The sequence below is a fragment of the Mobula hypostoma genome, chromosome 9 (assembly GCF_963921235.1).
Source record: "Mobula hypostoma chromosome 9, sMobHyp1.1, whole genome shotgun sequence".
NCBI classification, from domain to species: Eukaryota; Metazoa; Chordata; class Chondrichthyes; order Myliobatiformes; family Myliobatidae; genus Mobula; species Mobula hypostoma.
In genome coordinates this window covers 151511597-151537290 of record NC_086105.1, presented here as the reverse complement: position 1 = coordinate 151537290, position 25694 = coordinate 151511597, and the positions used below count along the sequence as shown (strand labels likewise).

At 43.8% G+C, this 25694-nt stretch overlaps 1 protein-coding gene across 2 annotated transcripts in view; it reads left to right on the top strand.

Moving 5' to 3' along the window:
• LOC134351425 (dynein axonemal assembly factor 8) overlaps positions 1–25694 on the top strand; it is a 167145-nt gene that overhangs the window by 82955 nt on the left and 58496 nt on the right. For both annotated transcript variants that reach the window (XM_063057534.1, XM_063057533.1), the window contains exons 16-22: positions 1030–1351; positions 4549–4622; positions 9486–9640; positions 15761–15911; positions 16397–16528; positions 17028–17210; positions 22376–22699. In XM_063057534.1, the coding sequence (XP_062913604.1) occupies positions 1030–1351; positions 4549–4622; positions 9486–9640; positions 15761–15911; positions 16397–16528; positions 17028–17210; positions 22376–22699 (1341 nt within the window). The remainder of the gene's footprint in view (positions 1–1029; positions 1352–4548; positions 4623–9485; positions 9641–15760; positions 15912–16396; positions 16529–17027; positions 17211–22375; positions 22700–25694) is intronic.

Sequence of the window (25694 nt, the reverse complement as noted above, 5' to 3'; positions counted from 1 at the left end):
TATCATGGACACAATATATCGATGCAGTCACAAAGAAGGTATGACTCCAGCATTAGGAGTTTGAGAGGTTTTGTATGCAACCAAAGACACTTGTAAATTTCTATTGATGTACCATGGAGCGTATTCTAATTGGTTGTATCACCATCTGATATGATGGGGTAGAGGGAGGCTCTGCATAGGATTGAAATAATCTGCAGAAAGCTGTGTAATCAGTCAGCTCCATCATGGGCACTAGCCTCCCCAGCATCCACAACATCTTCAAGCTACGAATCCTCAAAAAGGCGGCATCCGGCACCCAGGACATGCCCTCTTCTCGTTGCTACCATCAGGGGAGAAGTACAGGAATCCGAGGCTCACGCTTAGTGTTTCAGGAACAGCTTCTTACCCTTCACCATCAGATCTGTGAATGGGCATTGAACCGATTAACTTTACCTCAATACGTTTTCCTCTTTTTGCACTAATTTAATTTAACTTAAAACAAATATGTATATGCACTTAATGTAATTCACAATTTTTATTATTACGTATTGCAAAGTACTGCTGCCACATAACAACAAATTTCATGATATTAAACCTAATTCTGAATCATGGTTTATCATCCCCTCCAGAGTCTGCAACTTCAACAATGCAGCATTTTGTCATTCATGAACACAGCCATTAGTCTAAATGTAGTCGCTGGAGTGGGAACTGACCGCACAATCCAGTGATGTGAAGGCATCAGTGTCATACTCTGAGCTGCTGCTGAATCCTTTACATTACAGCCTCATATGAGTTGTGGAAATAAACAGTCAACGTTTCTGGCCAAGATCCTTCATCTGGACTGGAGAGGAAGGGGAAGAAAGATTCTGGCTTCTTCCCCCTTCCTTTCCAGTGGAGAATCTTGGCCAGAGATATCAACTGTTTGTTCATTTGCATCGATATTTTCTAACCTGTTGAATTATTCCAGCATTTTGTGTGTGTTTCTATAGAGTTCCAGCATTTACAGATTCCTTGTGTTTCTGATCTGAATTGTGTTCTCTCTGTTTGCAGGAAAGCTGCCTTCCACGTACGGTCCTGATGGTAATACCACTCCCAGATCTGTGTTGGCACTGGCACTGAGAGGTGTGAATGCTGGTACACTGTGGACAGACATCGTTGGGCCATCTGACCCCCAGCTGGCCATTGTGACAGACCGTCACTCCATCAATGCTCTTTACTGCAAGCATCGTGACGAGCCACTCCTCTACTCTCCCCACCAGGAGAGCCGGATCCAGTGGGAGCTGTGTGTGTGGTTTGGTGGAAGGGTTCCTGAGAATGGGATTGTACAAGTTGGCATTCAGAATCCAGCCGAGAAGAGCAGCTTGAGTTCCAGGTGTGTATCAAGAGGAGATCCTACTGAGGTTCTACCACAGTGTCGCATTCCCTCAAAATCATACATAATCTCGCTACTTTTCATTATGTGCTCAGTTCAGAATCTCAAGCAGGTTTATTATCACCGTCCTATAAGATGTGAAATTTATTGTTTTGGGGTGGCAGTACAGTATAAAAACATAAAATTATCACAAATTACAAAATAAAAAGTACAAAAAACACAAAATGAGGTCGTGTTTATGGGCCATTCAGGTATCTGATGGTGGAGGGAAAGAAGTTGTTCCTAAATCATTGAGTGTGGGTCTTCAACTTCCTGTGTTTCCTCCCTGATGGTAGTACCAAAAAAAGGGAATGTCCTGGATAAAGAGGGTCTTTAATGATGGATGTCACCTTCTTGCAGTACCTCCTCTTGAAGATGTCCTCAGTGCTGGAGGTTTGTGCCTGTGATGGAGATGGCTGAGTGTAACACCTTGCAGCCCTTTGTGATCCTGTGCATTGGACGCTCCATATCAGGCTGTGACACACATTCAGAATACTCTCCACTGTACATCTATAGAACTTTGTAAGTCTTCACTAGAGAAATTTCCAAGAGTCTTCTATAGATGTGTGGTGCCTGTAGCGGTCCTGAAGACTTGATCTTTGGAGACAGGTGAAAGTGTAACTATCCGTGCCAGAAGTTATGGTAGGATGCTCCGGTAGCATAGCAATTTGTGCAACGGTATTACCGTTTGGGGCATCAGATCAGATTTCAATTCTGGTGTCCTCTGTAAGGAAGTTTGCACATTCCTTCCCGTGTGCGCATGGGTTTTCTCCTGATGCTTCAGTTTCCTCCCACGGTCCAAAGACATACTGATTAGTGGGATAAATAGTCATTGTAAATTGTCCTGTGATGAGGCTAGGTAAAATAGATGAGTTGCTGGGCATTGCAGCTCAGTGGGCCAGAAGAGTTTGTTCCGCACTGTATCTCTAAATAGACAGACAGACAGACAAATAAATTCAGTCATTGGGAATACTTCTATTCTATCAATATGATGATCTATATGACAGAATTGTTAAGGAACAGAAGGCCATTCATTTATCATGTCCATGCCAGTATCAACCAGAACATCTTGTTGCTTCCACTCTGGCCCTTTTTCTGGTCCCTTAGAAATGTTGCCGTTTCTTCTTGAAGGCCATTATGGAACCTACAATACCTCCACCACAATTCATTCCTAATTTCAACTATCATTGTTCTATCAGATCTCCATTTATGCTTCACTTTCTTAAAGAAAACCATTCTTGTAACTGTACCTCCTCATACTAGAAGCATAATTGTCATAAATATTTTCTGCCCCCTTCCTGATGCCTTCATATCCTTTTTATAGTGAGGCAATCAGAAGTGAGCACAGTTCTTCATTTGACACCAGATCAATACTTCGTAAAAGTTCTGCATGATTTCATTGCTATTATTATTTATCCTGCTATCAATCAAATCCAGAATTTCAATGACGTGCACCCATATGGACACCCAAGTTTCCCTACACCTGCTTGTGGTCATTATTTTATAACACCTGTCCTCTTTCTCCCACAAAATGCATCACTTTGCATTTCTCCTTATTCTACTGTCTACACGAACATTCACAGGAGAGTAAGCGAAATTAGTCCGACTCTCGCCTCCATACCTGACACTTGGGCTTCCAGTCTATCAGTGCCGGTGTTTAAATTGTCCAAGCATTTGGTATGGTCACGTTCTAGGACCTGGATCCCAGTGCCTGATATGCCTGGGCCACTCTGCCTGAAGCTGTTCTCAATCTCACCGAATCGACTCAGCACTTGCAACAATCCAACCTCGCACCCGAGTTAAGTGGAAGGGCATCGAATCTCTTCTGCATCAACTCCTTCCCAAATCGCTCACTCCATTTACGGTAACAATACAAACTCTGGCTGTGAACACATTGCGCCTTGCAATCCCTCATGTCTCATCCCCCGAACCAGCCTCGCCTCCACCTGCCTCCTTACTGTCTGCATCAATAGTTCACCACAATATGCTGCAGTTTATCACAGTTAATAATTCTGCAAAATTTCAAGTCATCTGCAAATTTAGAAATTGTGGTTTGTACCTCCAAGACTAGTTCATTAATACTGATGATAAAAAAAGCACCAATTCATCGGGATCAACACCATTTATCGTTCTCTAGTCTGAAGAACAGCCGTTAAGGAGTCCAAAACTGAAAAATAGTGAGAGTGGGTTGCCTGACCCTTTAAGCCTGCCCCACATTCATTACAATCATGGCTGATCTGTCTCTGGCCTCATCTCTAATGCCAGTTCTTAGCCCTCATTCTCCTCAATCTGTGAAACAGTTAGCTGATTCTCAAAGCTGGTGCTCGCTCAATAGAAGAACAAGGTGACCAGAACAACCCAGGGACTTGGGCTATATATATTTTTTCTCTCTTTTTGACTGTTATGTTTTTCTGAATTCGTAACCATATGTGCTGTTGGTTAGTTAGTTAGTAGAGTTAGTCATTTAGGGCTTTATTGTCACTGCTGAGGGCCATGAGATTGCAGTGCTATTCCACTCAGTGCAAAACAGACTGGGCATTCAATCACTAAAATAACAATGAGTAAATTTAAAGTAATGTCTGAGTTATTTAGAATTTCACCTAAGTTACAACTGAATTAAAAACAAACATCTCTAAAATTAAAAGAAACAGTGGCTGCCCCTTTCAAATATTGCACCTGTTCATGTTATAAAATTCTATTATTAAATAGAAATCAGCATCAAGAATTACGTCCATGTATTGCACACAGAGATTGTCCATAGTACCTATGGACTACAGGTGGGTGGTGGTAGCATTGTTCAGTTGCACGATAGCTTTGGAGAAAAAGCTGTTTTTCATTCTGGATATCCATGTAGAGATCTTTCTGTATCTCCTGCCAGATGGTAGGAGATTGTACAGGAGGCTACTGGGGCAGGATGACTCCATCACAATGTTGCAAGCCTGCTGTAGACAGCATTAGCTGTAGATAGTTTCCATATCTTGTTGTTACATCTGTGTGCTGTTGGTAATGTGTTTTTCTCCTTGGCTCTAGAGGAACCCTGTCCCTATATACATGTATGATTGAATGATAATTAAACTTCAAACTTATACTTGAACTTTAAGAACCTCCATTGCCCTAGCCTCTATTCACTATTGTGTGTACCAATCTTCTATTCACAGACCAAATGCTCCTCAGTGCAACAATCTCAGAGAGACCTGCCGACCTCCTGCTACACTTGTGGCAACCATTAAAGGTAATTGTTCTGGAACCCACCACACGGGTAGCAGACATCAGTATTACGAGTAACTAACTCCCAGATTACAGCTCCCAGATATGATGCTGTTGGTTTTGATGCACTAATTTCTGGATGGCCACAGCCTTGAGCTGCCACAAACATTAAAACCATAACACATATGAGCAGAAGTAGGCCATTCAGCCCATTGACTCTGCTCCACCATTCGGTCATGGCTGATTTATTTTCCCTTTCAACTCCACCTTCCTGCCTTCTCTGCGTTAAATCTCATGTCGTGCTGTCAGGTATGCTGCACTGTGTCCATTCTCATGGTAACTGGCTGTTTCCCCCCTAAATTCAGCACCACATTGTCTCACCTTTATTTCCTCTTTCAATAACTTGTGCACCCTTACCACCCATCACAGTTGCCTTTGTCAAGCCTGTGTTGGCATTGGCAGCATTGGTCTCCATGTCAAGATCTGTGCATTGAGTAAATCCCGACTTCCAGAGGAGAGTCTGGCAGTCAGCCAGTGCCACCTGGTTAACTGCTGAGAACATGAACAAAGAAAGGAGCGAGGGACTGGAGATTCACCTTGGTACCCACTGTATGTTTGTTCTAAATGAAGACAAGCAGCGTGGGTAAAAGTGCTAGCACATATTTATTTACAGGACACTCCAGTCATTGTTTCAGCTCGACTTGAGGGGATACAACCAGCTCACCAACATCACTTCCATTTCCGGGTGAACCGCCCACGTTGCACATTGGCAACTGCAGTTCTTTATTATGTACACGTAGCACATCTTCCCCCTTTAAAGAAAACAAACACAATACTATGTCCTTAGAAACATGCAAGAAACAATAAGATATTTCTTGCATTTCCAAAAAGATATTTGCATTAACTTCAATTGTAATGAACAAGAGCAGTCCCTCACTCAGCAATTCTCTACATCAGTCTCTGAGGTGGTTTGATGACCCTTTTTGCTTTCACTTGCTGTGTTAATATTAGTGTCTTTTTGAGAATTCTGATCAATATTTTCCTTTCTTTCACATCCTTCTACCAAGATCCTATCTGTTCATCTCTGTTCTTGCTGTGTGATCATAATTCACTTCCGATGGAACCCTGGACTGCATCAATGTGATCAGCGAGCCTTTATACAAGTTCCAACTTCTTCTGTCTCAATTCATAGAGCTGCATATCATAGATAGCAACTCCTCCTGTTGCTTTGTGTTCAATTGGTGCTGTTATTTTGACCTTGGGGTCTGTGTGATCTCCCAATCTTCCTTTTTATTTTTCCTCTTGAACTTTGGAGAGTATTGTGGGGATATTTTTGATTTCCAGTCTTCAACTGGAAGTTGATGAGATTCAGAGCTTGAATCAAAGCTGCATGATGTGGGACTCACAACAAGCTGGAGGAACTCAGCAGGTCGGGCAGCATCCGTGGAAACGATCAGTTCAGTCGACGTTTCGGGCCAGAACCCTTCATGATGTGGAAGCAAAACTGGCAACCTTGTCATCATGATCACACTGTTTAGTACTGGCATCCTGACTGTCACGCTGCTGCAGCTGGTATGGATGTCTATGGAAAATGGAGTTCTTGTGCTTCTCTTGCATCACCTATCTGGAGCTCTCACAGATGCTGTTACAAGTTTCTCGAGTTACCTCAGGTAAGCATCTGAGCCCCTCAAAGACATCTGTGTACTCTTCTGTGAGTACTGGGTGGTCACCTTTGGCCTCTGAAGCCACTACGAAAACTCTTTCCACCAGGTTGAGCTTTTCACATGCACTCAGTCCCAATATTGGCTGTACTCTCTTTTCCACAATGAGTAGCTGCACCATTAGGTGCTGCCCCTTGTGCCTGAAGGCCCCTTTTACTGGTACGTTCTCTCTGTATAGCCTGGCACTTTTAACTTCACTGGGCAAGTCTTGTTCTTCACTTTGAGAATATTGTAATCATCCATGGATAACATATACTCTGGGCTCTGGTGCCAAGCTCATTCACAGACACAGGAACAATCCATTCTGTTTTACCAGCGCCAGCAGTCTGTAGAGAATCCACAAAGACTTCCTCCATTTCCTCAGCAACTGAGTGCATTTTTCTCTTGGTAGCCTCGGCTTTGCAGCATTTTGTGAAATGATTCTTCTTCCCACAATTATTGCAGGATTTTCCATAAGCAGGACATGTTTTTGGGATGTGCCTACCTCGATATTTGCTGCATTTACTGTTTGAGCCTACCTCTTTGCTATGCTGTTGCTTTGGGAAAAGCCTTGTGCTCTGCCCCTCTGTTTTCACAGCAAGCACTATTGTTTCTGCCCTGTTGCAGCTCCTTAGCGTATGATCGTGTGGTCTTTGCTGCCCTACACATATCCACAGCCATTTCCAGCATCAGATCTTTTTCACAGAGCACTCTTTCTCTGAGCCCATTATTTGAAGTTCCGCAAACAATTTTGTCTATAACTAATGAATCTCTCACATCTCCAAACTCACAAGACTTACTTAGTGTGTGAACCAATACTCAGCTAAGTATTGATCAAAGCTAACACTTTGTTTCTGGCCATAGGAAAATAACATACTCAGCTAAGTATTGATCAAAGCTAACACTTTGTTTCTGGCCATAGGAAAATAACATAATTCTTTTAAATGTGATGTTTTTACTTGGGACAAAATACTTTTCAAATTTTATCATCAGAGTGTCCAATGTCAAGGCAGTCTCATCAATTTGAAAACTATTATCGATTTTTACCAATTACATGTAGAAAGGTAGACGCTTTCAATTTTTCCTCTGCTGGCCACTAAATATATATTGAATTGCTGTTTGAAGTGTTCCTAGCTATCAGATGGATTGACAGTAAACTGCATACCTGCAGGAGGACTTAACTTATCCATGACCAAATTTTTGAGCTCTCTCACCCGAATCTGTCTTGGTGAATTTGCTGAACAATGGCACCTTCAGGATGTAATGTGCACTCTGGTTGGCAGCTTCTCTCCATCGGACCTAGCGTCTCTCAATCGCTCACAGTACATTTAGTCTCCATGTTTACTTCTCACACCAACTTCTAACACCATCTTATGTTTGTTCTTAATAAAGACAAACAGCGTGCGTAAAAACTAACACATCTATTTATTTACAGAACACTCCAATCATGGCTTCAGTTCAACTTGAGTGCATGCAGCTGTCTCACCAACATCGCTTCTGGTTCTGGGTGAACTGCCCGCATTGCCCACCGGGAAATGAAGTTCTTTTATTGTGTACACATAATAACACATCCACCAGTGTCATAGAGTCACAAAGTACTAAAGCATTCTGCCTAGTCTGACTGATCCACGCATGGATTATAGCCTTCCATAACCATCCCAAACCTCTCTTAAATATTGCGTCCATATTATCATATTTTATAATTCATTTTGTTTTATTTGATTGATCATGAATATGGGATAGACTGTACCGTGATTGTATCAGTGTGATTTATATATAGTGCATTTTGTGCTACCATGTTTTGATTTATAATACAAATTCTGTATTTGTGTATATGAAATTTAATAAAAATATTGGAAAAAGAAAGAAATAAATATTGTATCCATCACTTCCCCTGGCCACTCATTCCACACTCCCGCCACCCTCAGACTGAAGAAGTTCCCCTTAAATATTTCATCTTTCACCTTTAACTTATGACCTCTACTTCTAGTCTCTCTAACCTCGGTTAAAAACGGTTGCTTGCTTTTACCCTATCTATGCCCTCGTTATTTTTTATACCTCTTTCAAATCTCTCCTCATTTTCCAATACTCCACGGAACAAAGTACTAATCTATTCAATCTTCCCCTATAGCTCTCCTAATATATTTCCCTATATCTTTGGACACCGCGGATAGTGATGAGCATGATGTTATTACAGTTCAGGGCATTCCCCAGTTCAGACTTCAATTCCAGCATCACAAAACAGTCCATCTTTACAGTGAAAGCTACTTTATCAATGGATTTTACATGGACTGGTGAACCAAGCTGTCCTGTTCCATTGTGTCTAGTAAAAAACGAGCACAGGTTTCACATGCTTGGCCTATACTTGAGACAATCATGATTATGTAATTTAGTAAGAAAATTTTTTTCGAAGTCTTGTATAGCACTGTATCTCAGGCTTTGGCTTATGGTTTTTTAGTAACTTTTATTATTCAACATTGTCAACAAATGTTCATGTTGAAATTAGCATTAATTAAAATCAATTTATAACCTTTATTTAAATTAAATCTGCTGAGCCTACCTTTAGAAAAATAAATCCCATTTTGGCTTAAGCCAGTTATTTAACGGAAATTTATTACGTTTGCCTTATGAGTTTATAAAATTTATGAAAGAGAAAGAAAGATGAAGCTTAGAAAAATAGAGGGCTATGGGTAACCTAGGTAATTGCTAAGATAAGTACATGTTTGGCACAGCATTGTGGGCCGAAGGGTCTGTATTGTGCTGTAGGTTTCCTAAGTTTCTATGTTTCTATCATCTGTAAGGAGTTTGTACCATGAACCATGTGGGTTTTCTCTGGGTGCTGTAGTTTCCTCCCACAGTCCAAACATGTCTAGTTTACTATGTTAATGGATCATTGTAAATTGTCCTGTGATTAGGCTAGGATTAAACCGGGTGGTTGCAGGGTGTGCGGCTCATTGGGCTGGAAGGGCCTGATCCATGCTGTGTTTCTAAATGAAATAACTAACTAACTCAGGTCCTCAAGTCCTGATAACATCATTGTAAATTTTCTGTGCTGATCCCTGGTGTCAGTCTGGCGATGAATTTATTTGGAATTATAGTATTGAGGGCAATCGCACACAGGTTAAACAGTCTCCACTCTTCATACTCTAAAGAAGACATTTAATTTTCCACTTTTTTTTGCATTCCAGCTGACTTATTTCTACTGGTGTCTCCTGTTGTGCCTACACGTTACTATGGAGACATAATATCCATCTGTGTCAGGCGAGGATTCGTTCTGCAGGGACTTCAACGCCTTCGCCTGTCTGCAAAGCGAGCTGAGAGCTTGGGGATTGCAAGTGATCAGGTAAAACCCTCTGGAAGAAGGTCAGGGGTCACAGTGCAATTGTGTGATGTGTTGATACAGAGTCAGGGGATAAGACTATGGCAAGAACCTGGTAGAGGTCACAGCAAGTCGATACAGTACATGTTGTTCCAGAGAGGGAGGAGAAGATCTAAGTTACTTGAGGGGTAGCATTGTATCATAGCAGTTAGAGTAACACTTCTACAGCACCAGCAATTGGGGCTGAATTCCTGCCACTGTTTGTAGGGATCATACACAGAATGCTGGAGCAACTCAGCAGGTTGGGCAGCATCTATGGAAATGAATAAATAGTCAGTGCTTAGGGCAGAGATCCTTCATCAGAACTCAGCCAAGACATTTATTCCTTTCCATTAATACTGCCTGACCTGCTGAGATCTAGCATTGGTCTGGATTTTCAACGTCTGCAGAAGCTCTTGTGTTTATGATTTTCTGCCTGTAAGGTGTTTGTAAGTTATCCCCATGACCATATGGGTTCTCACCAACAACTTGTAAAACCACAATTTAGAGTTATTCAATATTACAAGCTTAAAGTTGCTTTAAAAATCTTTGTGGTTTCTATTGGCTCGATAGGTAGAATTTTTGGCGAACATAGACCATAAAACGTAGGAGCGGAACTCAGCCACTCGACCCATCAAGTCTGCTTCGTCATTGCATCATGGCTGACTTATTATCCCTCTCGACCCCATGCTTTGTTCTAAATGGATGTCCCTCTCTATTCGGAGGCTGTGCCTTCTGGTCCTAGACTCCCTACTATAGGAGGCATCCTCTCCACATCCACTCTATCTGTACTTGTGCCTGCAGAGAGTGAGTGCTTGCATGGTGGAAGACTATTGCATTTTTTAAGGGAAAGTTTAACAAACATTCAAACACTCCATAATTCTGAGGTTATGAGGCCTCACTAGTGCAGAGAATTTGGGATGGAACCTGAGTGATAAGAGGTGGTCAGTAAGGTGAGAGTGTAGGGTAATGTATCACACAGAAAATGCTGGATGAACTCAGCAGGTCATACAGCATCCATGGAGAGGACAATCAGGAAGAGTCTCGGCCTGAAACGTTGGCTGTTTATTCTCTCCATAGATGCTGCCTGATCTGCAGAGTTCCTCCAGCAATTTTTGTGTGTATTATTCTTGATTTCCAGCATCTGCAGAACCTCTTATGTTAAGATAATGTAGTTTGGCTGGTAGTTCCATAAGGTTGTCCGAGCCAGGGGTTGCGGGGTTGGTGGAGTTTAATAGGGATAATCTCCCATCCTCTCTTAAATGCTCCCAATGGTGTGTGTCTCAAATAGCCTCTGTAGACTCCAGCTCTTCGTCTTCACATGTGGCTTAGCTTCTAAGCCCCAAAGAACCGTTTCTACTGACAGGAGAAGGTGCAAAGCTGGGTTACTGACGCCTTAAAGCCAATCAGTTCAATCAGATGGGGCTTGTCAGTCGTGGTTGGCAGCTCATCTAGGACAAGGAAGATGTGGATCTCAAACCTCCACTGCCTTGTGACTATCCCCTTTATTGTCGCTGGGGACTTTAATCATTGTAACCTACGTACCGTGCTTCCAAGATTTTACCAAAATGTATTATGCACCACAAAGGAAAATAAAACGTTAGATCATGTCTACACAAATGTGGTTGACGCTTACAAAGCCACTACCCTCCCTCACCTGGGACAGTCCGAGTGAAACCCACAGTGAAGACTATTAAGTTCTGACTCTGCTCTTCAGCACCAATTCCAGCACACAGACTGGAGTGCGTTTGCTGCCCACGCCACCACAGACTCTCAGATTAACATTGACTTAAATACCAACTCTGTCCTTGAGCCCATCAACAGTGTGTAGATAGAGTGACATCACAAAAACAAATAAAAGTTCTCCCCAATCAGAAACCATGGATGAACAGAGAGGTTCGCCTCCTGCTCAAAGCCAGAGATTCAGCCTTCAGGTCTGGAGACCGGGAGGCTTACAGCTCAGCCAGGGCCAACCTGAGGAGGGGAATCTCTCAGGCTAAACACATATACAAACAGAGAATCAAGGAGCATTTTAACTCCTCGGATCCCCAGCGCATGTGGCATGGCATACAGGTCATTACAGACTTCAAACCACCTAGTACTGTGCCCCCTTCCAGCTCTGCTTCCCTCCCTGATGAGCTCAGTTAATTCTACACTCGCTTTGACCGAGAGAACAAGGAGGTCACCCTCAAAGCGGATCTCCCAGCTGGTGAACTACCTCTCTCACTTTCCACCTCCGATGTTCGCACCACCCTGAGCCGGGTGAGTGTACGGATGGAATACCTGGCCATGTGCTCAGAGTCTGTGCAGGGCATTTGGCTGGGGTCTTCACGGACATTTTTAATCTGTCCCTGGCCCAAGCAGTTGTCCGCACAAGCTCCAAGATCACCACCATCGTGCCAGTGCTGAAGCATTTCACTGTCACGAGCCTGAATGACTTCCGCCCAGTTGCACTCAACCTCATCATTACAAAGTGCCTTGAGAGACTGGTTCTATCACATCTGAAATCCTGTCTGCCCACTACCCTGGACCCCCATCAATTTGCCTATCGCACCAACAGGTCGACAGAGGACGCCATCTCCACGGCACTTCACTCTGCCCTGACCCACCTGGACAGCCCCAACTCTTACATCAGAATGCTGTTCATTGACTTTAGTTCGGCATTCAATACTATGATCCCCTCCAAGGTGACCATCAAACTTCGCCAGCTTGGTATCAGCGTATCCCTCTGTAATTGGACCTTGGACTTTCTGACTAACAGAACCCAATCAGTTAAGTTAGACAACCTCTCCTCCTCCACTCTCACCCTGAACACTGGCGTGCCTCAAGGCTGTGTGCTGAGCCCTCTTCTGTACTCCCTTTTCACCTATAACTGCGTTCCTGTACATGGTTCTAACTCCATAATCAAGTTCGCAGACGACACCACGGTGGTCAGCCTGATCAGAGGGGATGACGAGGCGGCCTACAGGGACAAGGTCCAGCACCTGGCCGTGTGGTGTGCCGACAACAACCTGGCCCTTAACACCCAGAAGACCAAGGAGATCATTGTGGACTTCAGTCATGCTAGGAGCCACGCTCACATCCCCATCTACATCAACGGAGCTGTAGTGGAGCGTGTATCAAGCTTCAAATTCCTTGGTGTCCACATTTCCGAGGATCTCACCTGGTCCCTGAACTCCTCCATCCTGATCAAAAAGGTGCAACAGTGCCTTTATTTCCTGCGGAGCATCAAGAAAGCTCACCTCTGTCCCAGGATACTGACGGACTTTTACTGCTGTACCATTGAGAGCATACTCACCAACTGCATCTCAGTGTGGTATGGCAATTATCCCATATCAGACAACAAAGCACTCCAGCATGTGGTGAAAACTACCCAGCGGATTATCGGCACCCAATTGCCCAGCATTGAGAACACCTACCATAAATGCTGCCTGGGCTGGGCGAAAAGCATCTCACCCTAACCATGGACTTTTTACTCTCCTCCCATCTGGTAGGCGCTACAGGAGCCTCTGCTCCCGCACCAGCAGGCTCAGGGAGAGCTTCTTCCCTGAGGCTGTGACCCTGCTGAACCTCACATCACAGCGCTAAGCAGTATTGCAACCATATTGTACTGTCTCAGTACTTTTATATTTGTGTGCTGTAGCACTTACTTTTTATTCACAGTTATTTTGTTATTCTTTGCATTTCTGGTTAGATGCTAACTGCATTTCATTGGCTTTGTATCTGTACTCGGTACAATGATATAAGGCTGAATCTAATCTAATCTAATCTAATCATGAGGCAGCACTGGGGTTCCACAGGGTACTGTCTTGTCTCTCTTTCTCTTCACCATTTCAGACATCCCACCTCTCCCGGAAGTTCCGGGAGTCTCCCGCATATTAATAGTGGCTCCCTGATGCCCGCAAATTATATACAATGTCCCAGAAATTGAATTTCTTGAGAGCGAGCTTGAGAGAACGCGTGAGAGAGAGCGAGAGGGCAAGCGCAAGAGCAAAAAAACAAGTGCGAGAGAACGAGCGTGAGCGAGAGCGACCACGAGAGAGAGAGTGCGTGTGCGAGAGAGCGAGAAAGCAAGCGCGAGAGAGCGAGCGCAAGTGAGAGCGACCACAAGAGAGAGAGCAAGAGAGCGCGAGAGCGAGAAAGCAAGCGCGAGAGAGCGAGAAAGCAAGCACGAGAGAGAGCGAGTGCAAGTGAGAGCGGCCACAAGAGAGAGAGCAAGAGAGCACGAGAGCGAGAAAGCAAGCGCGAGAGAGCGAGCACGAGTGAGAGCGACCACGAGAGAGAGAGAGAGAGAGCGCGCGAGAGAGAGCGAAAAAGCAAGCACGAGAGAGAGCGCGCACAAGTGAGAGCGGCCACGAGAGAGAGAGAGCACGCGAGAGTGAGAAAGCAAGCGCAAGAGAGAGAGAGAGCGAGCAAGATCGAGAGCGAGAGAGTTCTAAAAAAAAGTCAGAGTGGCAGTGTTGCAAAAAAATATAAAGCGTACATCACCCCAGACTACACTAAAGTGTACCCCTGCCTAATAGGGGTCAAAAATAATGACAGTGTTGCTCGCTGCACTGTTTGCAACAGTGACTTTTCTATTGCTGTGTTGGGTTAAGACTGTAAAAGACATGTTGAGGTGAGTTTAACAGGTGTTATTCGTTCATTAGCATAGCTAACATTATTTACACTAGCTGGCTAGCTGCTAAGGAGCTACTCTATTGCAGACATCCCACCTCTCCTGGAAGTCTCCTGCAAATTGATGGTGCTACCTCCCTGAAATGAGTTTTTGCAGGGTGGGATGTCTGCCATTTACACCTCGGACTTCAACTACTGCACAGAGTCTTGTCATCTTCAAAAGTTTTCTGAGGACTCTGCCATAGTTGGATGCATCAGCAAGGGAGATGAGGCTGAGTACAGGGCTACGGTAGGAAACTTTGTCACATGGTGAGAGCAGAATTATCTGCAGCTTAATGTGAAAAAGACTAAGGAGCTAGTGGTAGACCTGAGGAGAGCTAAGGCACCGGTGACCCCTGTTTCCATCCAGGGAGTCAGTGTGGACATGGTGGAGGATTACAAATACCTGGGGATATGAATTGACAGTAAACTGGACTGGTCAAAGAACACTGAGGCTGTCTACAAGAAGGGTCAGAGCCGTCGCTATTTCCTGAGGAGACTGAGGTCCTTTAACATCTGCCGGACGATGCTGAGGATGTTCTACGAGTCCGTGGTGGCCAGTGCTATCATGTTTGCTGTTGCGTGCTGGGGCAGCAGGCTTGAGAGTAGCAGACACCAACAGAATCAACAAACTCATTCGTAAGGCCAGTGATGTTGTGGGGATGGAACTGGACTCTCTGACAGTGGTATCTGAAAAGAGGATGCTGTCTAAGTTGCATGCCATCTTGGACAGTGTCTCCCATCCACTACATAATGTACTGGTTGGGCACAGGAGTACATTCAGCCAGAGACTCATTCCACCGAGATGCAACACAGAGCGTCATAGGAAGTCATTCCTGCCCGTGGCCATCAAACTTTACAACTCCTCCCTTGGAGGGTCAGACACCCTGAGCCAACAGGCTGGTCCTGGACTTATTTCCTGGCATAATTTACATATTACTATTTAACTATTTATGGTTTTATTTCTATTTATTATTTATGGTGCAACTGTAACAAAAACCAATTTCCCCCGGGATGAATAAAGTATGACTATGACTATGTAAACCCTGAGGAAAAATCTGGAGCTGGAATCCCTAAGGCAGTCCTTGGTTGAGTTCAACGCTGACTGCTAACTCCTGCAATGCCTCTGGGGCCAAACTGTATTGGTCTCTGCTGTTCCTTTGGATTCAACAGCTGTGTGGAGACAGGGAGCCTGCATGGTCTCCATTTGGTACTGCTCTGCCTTGCCTACCTGTCTACATTCACATCGGCAGCTCGGATGCAACATCCATGGTCGACCCCAACCAACAGTGAATATTGAGTAGACAGCGGAACACTCGTTGAATATACCAACATGCATCAGAATTGAGACCTCACTGGGACACAGGGTTTGAGATGGTAACGTACTGAATAGACTGTAGAATGCTGGATGCATCGGAATAACTCATGGAATCCCCATTGTCATTGCAGATCCCAGTGTTCTGTCGAACAGGTTGGTTTGGAGCCCTGAACCCTCAGCTGTCTGCTCCTGGCCCTTCCACTGCTCAGCTGCCCTACCCTTGCTTTCTGTTGCATGTGAGGAAAGAAAATACAAGTCACCAGACTGCAAGCTTATTGACAGGTACAATGCTCAGAATATTTCACCAAATGTTCTGTTGGAAAACTGTTGTTTGAGGTTTTCTGCCACTACAAGTTCAAGTTCACGTTTAATTGTCATTCTGCCATACACATGAATACAGCCAAACAAAACAGTGTTCGTCTGAGGCCAAGGTGCAAAACACATATCGTGCATATAATTATGATAGCAGAAAAACATACAGTTACAAAAAATACAAAAATAATGACATTGCCTAAGAACCTGAGTGCCTTGGCCTGTAGATTGATGGTCTGTTGTCCTGAGCCACATTTCATGCAGCAGTTCTTCATCTCGCGCAAGTGAAGCCACGGACGAACACAATGCAGCTGGTCATGCCACTGAGCAACCACTGGAGGGCAGGGCCAGCCCCAATTTATCTATGTTTGTGGGTTAGTCTGCATACTATTGGCTATTCATGTATCAAACTTCATTCTACATTGTACTCACTTTATGCTTCTATCGTACTATAGGGTTGGTGAGCGAGCTGGCCGAAGAGGGGCTCGTCGGAGATGTGCGCAGCAAACTTCCCCCAGATCCTGAATATGAGATTCTATCCTGTTTCCATGTGACTCCCTACACGGATCAAATACTGCAGGCTTTAGGTATGGTTTTGTAATCGACAGTAAGTAGGAAAGCCACTGGTGAGGGGTGCCTGTAGTAGTGGTCTGCTCCAGTATCAATGGCTTAATTTTATTTATTTAGAGATAGAGTGTGGAGCAAGCCCTCCCAGCCCACCAAGCTGCACCAGCCAGCAACCTGCCGAGTTAACCCTTGCCTAATCACAAAGCAATTTACAATCACCAGTTAATCCATTAACCAGTACGTCTTTGGATGTGGGAGGAAACTGGAGCACATAGAGGAAACCCATGCAGTTTTGGGAGAGAAGATAAAAACTCTTTACATACAGCGGCGGAACTGAACTCCAAACTTTGGAACACCCTGAGCATCATGCCAACCACTACACTACCATGTCTTGTAGTTGGTTTTGAAGTTGCATTGTACAATGCTTCACTGCTTCATGCCAAAACTGTAAGCAGCATATTTGTTTTCTTTTAAAACAATACGGTTGATATTAATAATCTGCTTTCTGGTTGTGTGTAGGGGGATCTTTCAGTGCTGTGCCCCAAGCTTCCAGCCTGGCTCTGGATGAGCTGTATAAACACAACGTCGTGCCCAACCCTGAACTTGAGCAAGTTGTTGTTCTCACACTAACGGGGCACAGTGCTGTGAAAACTGCTGGGAGCTGCCTGCGAAACCTCTTGCGCCCCGTCTCAAACAAAATTGGTAAATTGCTTTGTTTTTGTCACATTTACTGAGTAGCAGTGAAAAACCTATTTTGCATGTTGTTCATCCAGTTGCATTTGTTGTAAGACTGCATTAAGGTGAACAATTACCTCACGATGCCTCATCATCGAGGATCCCCATCTCCTCGAACGTTCTCTCTTCTCACCATCAATGAGGAGCTACAGGGGCCTGTAGACACATACTCAACATTTCAGGAACAATTTCTTCCCTCCACCATCAGTTTTCTGAATGGACATGAACACATGAACAGTATTATTTCTCTCTCTTTTTGCACGACTTAATTTATTTTTTATGTAATTTATAGTTTTTATTGTTATGCATTCCATTGTACTGCTGCCACAAAGCAACACATTTCATGACTTAGCCAGTAATATTAAACCAGATTCTGATCCTGATTCAATCACCCAATTGCAGAATAAACATAGAAACATAGAAACATAGAAAATAGGTGCAGGAGTAGGCCATTCGGCCCTTCGAGCCTGCACCGCCATTTATTATGATCATGGCTGATCCTCCAACTCAGAACCCCGCCCCAGCCTTCCCTCCATACCCCCTGACCCCCGTAGCCACAAGGGCCATATCTAACTCCCTCTTAAATATAGCCAATGAACTGGCCTCAACTGTTTCCTGTGGCAGAGAATTCCACAGATTCACCACTCTCTGTGTGAAGAAGCTTTTCCTAATCTCGGTCCTAAAAGGCTTCCCCTCTATCCTCAAACTGTGGCCCCTCGTTCTGGACTTGCCCAACATTGGGAACAATCTTCCTGCATCTAGCCTGTCCAATCCCTTTAAGATCTTATACGTTTCAATCAGATCCCCCCTCAATCTTCTAAATTCCAACGAGTACAAGCCCAGTTCATCCAGTCTTTCTTCATATAAAAGTCCTGCCATCCCAGGAATCAATCTGGTGAACCTTCTTTGTACTCCCTCTATGGCAAGGATGTCTTTCCTCAGATTAGGGGACCAAAACTGCACACAATACTCCAGGTGTGGTCTCACCAAGGCCTTGTACAACTGCAGTAGTACCTCCCTGCTCCTGTACTCGAATCCTCTCGCTATAAATGCCAGCATACCATTCGCCTTTTTCACCGCCTGCTGTACCTGCATGCCCACTTTCAATGACTGGTGTATAATGACACCCAGGTCTCGTTGCACCTCCCCTTTTCCTAATCGGCCACCATTCAGATAATAATCTGTTTTCCTATTTTTGCCACCAAAGTGGATAACTTCACATTTATCCACATTAAATTGCATCTGCCATGAATTTGCCCACTCACCCAACCTATCCAAGTCACCCTGCATCCTCTTAGCATCCTCCTCACAGCTAACACTGCCACCCAGCTTCGTGTCATCCGCAAACTTGGAGATGCTGCATTTAATTCCCTCATCCAAGTCATTAATATATATTGTAAACAACTGGGGTCCCGGCACTGAGCCTTGCGGTACCCCACTAGTCACCGCCTGCCATTCTGAAAAGGTCCCGTTTATTCCCACTCTTTGCTTCCTGCCTGCTAACCAATTCTCCACCCACACCAATACCTTACCCCCAATACCGTGTGCTTTAAGTTTGCACACTAATCTCCTGTGTGGGACCTTGTCAAAAGCCTTTTGAAAATCCAAATATACCACATCCACTGGTTCTCCCCTATCCACTCTACTAGTTACATCCTCAAAAAATTCTATGAGATTCGTCAGACATGATTTTCCTTTCACAAATCCATGCTGACTTTGTCCGATCATTTCACCGCTTTCCAAATGTGCTGTTATCACATCCTTGATAACTGACTCCAGCAGTTTCCCCACCACCGACGTTAGGCTAACCAGTCTATAATTCCCCGGTTTCTCTCTCCCTCCTTTTTTAAAAAGTGGGGTTACATTAGCCACCCTCCAATCCTCAGGAACTAGTCCAGAATCTAACGAGTTTTGAAAAATTATCACTAATGCATCCACTATTTCTTGGGCTACTTCCTTAAGCACTCTAGGATGCAGACCATCTGGCCCTGGGGATTTATCTGCCTTCAATCCCTTCAATTTACCTAACACCACTTTCCTACTAACATGTATTTCGCTCAGTTCCTCCATCTCACTGGACCCTCTGTCCCCTACTATTTCTGGAAGATTATTTCTGTCCTCCTTAGTGAAGACAGAACCAAAGTAATTATTCAATTGGTCTGCCATGTCCTTGCTCCCCATATTCAATTCACCTGTTTCTGTCTGCAGGGGACCTACATTTGTCTTTACCAGTCTTTTCCTTTTTACATATCTATAAAAGCTTTTACAGTCCGTTTTTATGTTCCCTGCCAGTTTTCTCTCATAATCTTTTTTCCCCTTCCTAATTAAGCCCTTTGTCCTCCTCTGCTGAACTCTGAATTTCTCCCAGTCCTCAGGTGAGCCACTTTCTCTGGCTAATTTGTATGCTTCTTCTTTGGAATTGATACTGTCCCTAATTTCTCTTGTCAGCCGCAGGTGCACAACCTTCCTTGATTTATTCTTTTGCCAAACTGGGATGAACAATTGTTGTAGTTCATCCATGCAATCTTTAAATGTTTGCCATTGCATATCCACCGTCAATCCTTTAAGTGTCATTTGCCAGTCTATCTTAGCTAATTCACGTCTCATACCTTCAAAGTTACCCCTCTTTAAGTTCAGAACCTTTGTTTCTGAATTAACTATGTCACTCTCCATCTTAATGAAGAATTCCACCATATTATGGTCACTCTTACCCAAGGGGCCTCTCACGACAAGATTGCTAATTAACCCTTCCTCATTGCTCAAAACCCAGTCCAGAATAGCCTGCTCTCTAGTTGGTTCCTCGACATGTTGGTTCAAAAAACCATCCCGCATACATTCCAAGAAATCCTCTTCCTCAGCACCTCTACCAATTTGGTTCACCCAATCTACATGTAGATTGAAGTCACCCATTATAACTGCTGTTCCTTTATTGCACACATTTCCAATTTCCTGTTTAATACCATCTCCAACCTCACTACTACTGTTAGGTGGCCTGTACACCACTCCCACCAGCGTCTTCTGCCCCTTAGTGTTACGCAGCTCCACCCATATCGATTCCACATCTTCCCAGCTTATGTCCTTCCTTTCTATTGCGTTAATCTCTTCTTTAACCAGCAACGCCACCCCACCTCCCCTTCCTTCACGTCTATCCCTCCTGAATATTGAATATCCCTGAACGTTGAGCTCCCATCCCTGGTCACCCTGGAGCCATGTCTCTGTGATCCCAACTATATCATAATCATTAATAACAATCTGCACTTTCAATTCATCCACCTTATTACGAATGCTCCTTGCATTGACACATAAAGCCTTCAGGCGCTCTTTTACAACTCTCTTAGCCCTTATACAATTATGTTGAAAAGTGGCCCTTTTTAATGCTTGCCCTGGATTTGTCGGCCTGCCACTTGTACTTTTCTCCTTAGTACTTTTTGCTTCTACCCTCACTTTACACCCCTCTGTCTCTCTGCACTGGTTCCCATCCCTCTGTTGTGAACTAACCTCCTCACGCCTAGCCTCTTTAATAAAGGGTTAGAGACGAGTGCAGAGCAGGTAGACAATAAGGTTTTAGGCCCTTGACGGAGTAGGTGTGAGGTCAAGAGCCCATCTTATCATACGAGGAACTGTTCAATAGTCTGATAACATGGATTAGAAGCTACCCTTGAGCTTGCTGGTAGGTGCTTCCACCAGGCTAGTTATTGCACAGCTCCTAATGTAAGGAGGTTTACCCCACTTCAGAGCCTTCGGTGTGAGGAATTCCCCAGAGAGTTTCAAAAAATAATGTAAAGAAGATTGATGTTTCAGAAAGCTGAAGTTTTCACACAGAGGGTGCTGGAACAAGCTGCCAGATGAAGTGATGGAGATGGGTACAATTGCAACATTAAAAAAGACATTTTAACCATTAAAAAACCACTGAGGACATCTCCAAAAGGCAGTGCATCAAGAAGGTGGCATTGATCATGAAGAATGCCCACCACCTGGGATATACTATCACTACTACTATCAGGGTGGAGGTACAGGAGCCTGAAGACACACACTCAATGATTTAGAAACAGTTTCTTCCCCTCCGCCATCAGGTTTCTGAACGGTCCATGAAGCCATGAACTATTCCTCTTTTGCACTAGTTATTTATTTGGATTGTAACTTACAATAAATTGTTAGGCCTGCACTGTACTGTTACCACAAAACAACAAATTTCACAAATTATGTCAGTGACAATAAACCTGATTCTGATTCTGACATGTATATGGATAGGAAAGTTTAGAGGGATTTGGGTCAAATACAGGCACATGGGACTCACTCTAGAAAGAACTTGATTGTCATGAGTGAGACAGGTTAAGGACCCACCTCAATGCTGTATGACTCTGACTCCAAATGGGAGAGGTGAACAATGACTCATTCCAGCAGATGCCTCTGAAGAAGGGAGCGTGGTCTTTGGTAAGCATAGCAAGAGAACCCCAGTCAGAACGCCGTGATACTTGTGAAGGAGTGCTGATCGACATGTCAGTCCAAGGACTGGAAAATACTGGATTGTACAGTTTGGAGAGGGCATTGATGGGCTGATGCATCTATTTGAGGAATTTAAAGGACCCTCACTATCCAGGCTCTGCTCTCTTCTCACTGCTGCCATCAGGAAGAAGGTCTCAGGACCCACACACCAGGTTCAGGGGCAATAGAGTCAATGAAAGACCACACCCAACAGGATAGACAATCAACCAGTGTCATCAGGCTCTTGAAGCAGAGGGGTAACTTCACTCAATCACCATCACAGAACTGTTCCCACAACCTATGGGCTCCCTTTCAAGGATTCTTCATCCCATGTTCTTGATATTTATTATTTATTTAATAATAATTATTATTATTATTACTAATATATATATATATTCTTTTGTATTTGCACAGTTTCTTGTCTTTTACACATTGGTTGTTTGTCCATTATGTTGGGTGTAGTCCTTCATTGATTCTATTGTGTTTCTTGGATTTACGTGTCTGACTGCAAGAAAACTAACCTCAGGGTTCGATACTGTCACATATTTGTACTTCGTTAATAAATTTACTGTGAACTTTGAACTTCAAGAAAAGGAAAAAGTGTTAACTTCAAAACACGTGCCTTTAACCTGTCATTCCTTTCTCAGGTGACAGTAAGGGGAATGGAGGCTTTGAGCTCCTGGGGTTGAAATGGGTGCCACGTCTGAGCCGAAGCCAGGCTAAGGAGTTAACTCCCTACGAGGTAGGCGACCGACATTGGCAGGAAAGCATTGACTGCCTGCTATCCAGCCCTGCACTCGTATGTGTTCTCCGCCGTGTGGACGCCTTCAATGCCTTGGCTGAGATCCTCAATGTTAATGTTAGACAGCTCAAGGGAGGCATGGACAACCTAGAGAAGGTGATGTCACCAACCCCAGAGCTGGCCTTCAGACAAGCTGCTCTGTTCTTCACTAACAAAGAACTGATATCAGGTACGGTGCACAGATCAACACGGTCAGCAGCATTTTCCCCAGTCATCAGGAACATCTTCCTTTTTGGCTCTCTGATGCAAAAAATTGTAGACCAGCTGTGAAATTACCTTTGGAATCTTTTCTTAGTTGTGGTCGCAGAGCTGACAGCAGTTGTACAGTGTTAGGGTTGACTTACGTACAGGACTGAAGGTGTTATATTTGAATGCACGTAGTATACGGAGTAAGGTAGATTATCTTGGAGCGCAGTTAGAGATTGGCATGTTGTGGGAATCTCTTGAGTTCATAGTTGGGAGCTTAACATCCAAAGATACATCTTATATCGGAAGGACAAGCAGGTAGGCAGAGATGATGGGGTGGCTCTGTTGGTTAAAAATTGAAACCAAATCCTTAGAAAGAGGTGACATAGGATCAGAAAATATAGAATTCTTGTGGGTAGAGTTAAGAAACTGCAAAGGTAAAAAGACTGTGCTGGGAATTATATACAACCTTTCAAATAGTAGTTAGGATGTGGGCTACAAATTACAATGGGAGATAGAAAAGGCAAGTCAAAAGGGTGATGTTACAACAGTCATAGGGAATTTCAATATGCAGGTAGATTGGGAAAATCAGGTTGGTCCTGGATTGCAAGAGAGGGAATTCGTACAATGTGTACAAAATGGGTTTTTAGAGCATCTTGCGGTGAGCCCACTCAGGTAACGTCAATTCTGGATTGGGTTTTGATTAATGAACCAGATTTGATTAGGAAGCTTAAGGTAAAGGAGCCCTTAGGAGGCAGTGATCATAATATGATAGAATTCATTCTGCAGTTTGAGAGGGAGAAGGTAAAGTCAGATGTATCAGTATTACACTGGAGTAAAGAAAATTACAGAAGAGCTGGCCAGAGTTGATTGCAAGGGGACACTAGCAGAGATGATAGCAGAACAGCAAAAGCTGGTGTTTCTGGGGGCAATTTAGATAGATGTATCCCAAAGATGGAGTATTCTAAAGGGAGGATGAGGCAACAGTGGCTGACAAGGGAAATCAAAGACAACATTAAAGCAAAAGAGAGGGCATATAATATAGCAAAAATTAGTGAGAAGTTAGTGGATAGTAAGCTTGTAAAAATGCAACAGAAGGCAACTAAAAAAGCCACAAGGAGAAAAAAAGATGAAACATGAAGGTAAGCTAGCGAATAATATAAAAGGTAATATCAAATGATTTTTTTCAGATATATAAATAATAAAAGAGAGATGAAAGTAGATATTGGACTGCTGGAAAATGATACTGGAGAGGGGACAAAGACTTTTACTCCTCATGTATGTGAGGGATGTTAGAAATGAAGTCAATTCAATTAAATTCAAGTGGAATTAAAATGGTTGGCCTCTGGGAGATCCCACTTCTTCTGGTGGACAGAGCATAGGTGCTCAGTGAAGTGGTCCCCCAATCTATGTCAGGTCTTACCGATATACAAGAGACCACACCAGGAGTGCTGGACACAGTAATGACCCCAACAGACTCACAGGTGAAGTGTCGCCTCACCTGGAAGGAACCTTGTATTCCGTTTGGGTAGCTTCCAACCTGATGGCATGAACAGCGATTTCACAAGCTTCCAGTAATGCCCCCCCCCCATCCACCCCACCTCCCCTCTACTTCACCACTTCCCTTCCCCTCTTCCTCTCTCTCCTTGTCTCCTTGCCACCCATCGCCTCTCTCTGGTGCTTCTCTCCCCTTTTTTTTCTTCCATGGTCTTCTGTCCTTTTCACCAATCAGCTTCCCAGCTCTTTACCTCATCCCTCCCCCTCCCGGTTTCACCTCTCACCTTGACTTTCTCCCTCTCCTCCCCCACCTTTTAAATCTACTCCTCAGCTTTTTTTCTCCAGTCCTTTCGGGTTTCGGCCCGAAATGTCGACTGGACTCTTTTCCATAGATGCTGCCTGGCCTGCTGAGTTCCTTCAGCATTTTGTGCATGTTGCTTGGATTTCCAACATCTGCAGATTTTCTCTTGTTTGTAAAAGCAAGGATGCAATGTTAAGGCTTTATAAGGCATTTGACAGACTTGCTGGGAGTATTGTCAGCAGTTTTGGGCCCCTTACCTAGAAACATGTGCTGGCATTGGGGTAGATCCAGAGGAGGTTCTGAGAATGATTCTGGGAGTGAAAGGATTCATGTATGAAGAGTGTTTTTTTTTTACCCATGGGCCTGGACTCATTGGCATTTAGAAGAATAAGGGGGATCTCATTAAAACCTTTCAAATATTGAAAAGCTTCCATTGAGTGCATATGGAGAGGATATTTCCTGTAGTGGAGGAGTCCGGGACCAGAGATCACAGCCTCAGAATAGAAGGATGTCCATTTAGTACAGAGATGAGGAGGAATTTCTTTAGCCAGACGGTAGTGAATCTGTGGAATTCATTGCTAGAGACACCTGTGGGGGCCAAGTCATTGGCTATACTTAAAGGGGAAGTTGATAGGTTCTTGATTAGTTATGGAGACAAAAGTTACAGGGAGAAGGTAGAAGAATAGGATTGAGAGGGTTAATAAACCAGTCATGATTGAATGTTGGAGCAGACTCGATGGGTCTAATTCACCCATATGCTATTATTTATGGATTTTGAACTCTGTATTCTGCTTCCAGCCATTACACTACAGATCTTGTGTTTGTAGGCTACACAGGAATGGTTTAAAAACAACAAGGTTAATGTCCCAGAGTGACTAAGTCGGAGTCCAGAACTCAATCTAATTGAGAATTTGTGGCTGGACTTGAAAAGGGCTGTTCACTCACAACCCCCATGTAATCTGACAGAGCTTGAAAAATTGCAATGTCCAATGTGTAAAGCTGATAGAGGCCTATCCACACGGACTCAAGACTGTAATTGTTGCCCAAGCTGCTTCTAATAAATACTGACTTGAAGGGGGTGAATACTTATGTAATCAATTATTTCTTGCTTTGTACTTGTAATTAATTTAGATCACTTTGTAGAGATCTGTTTTCAGATTGACACAAGTAAGTCTTTTTC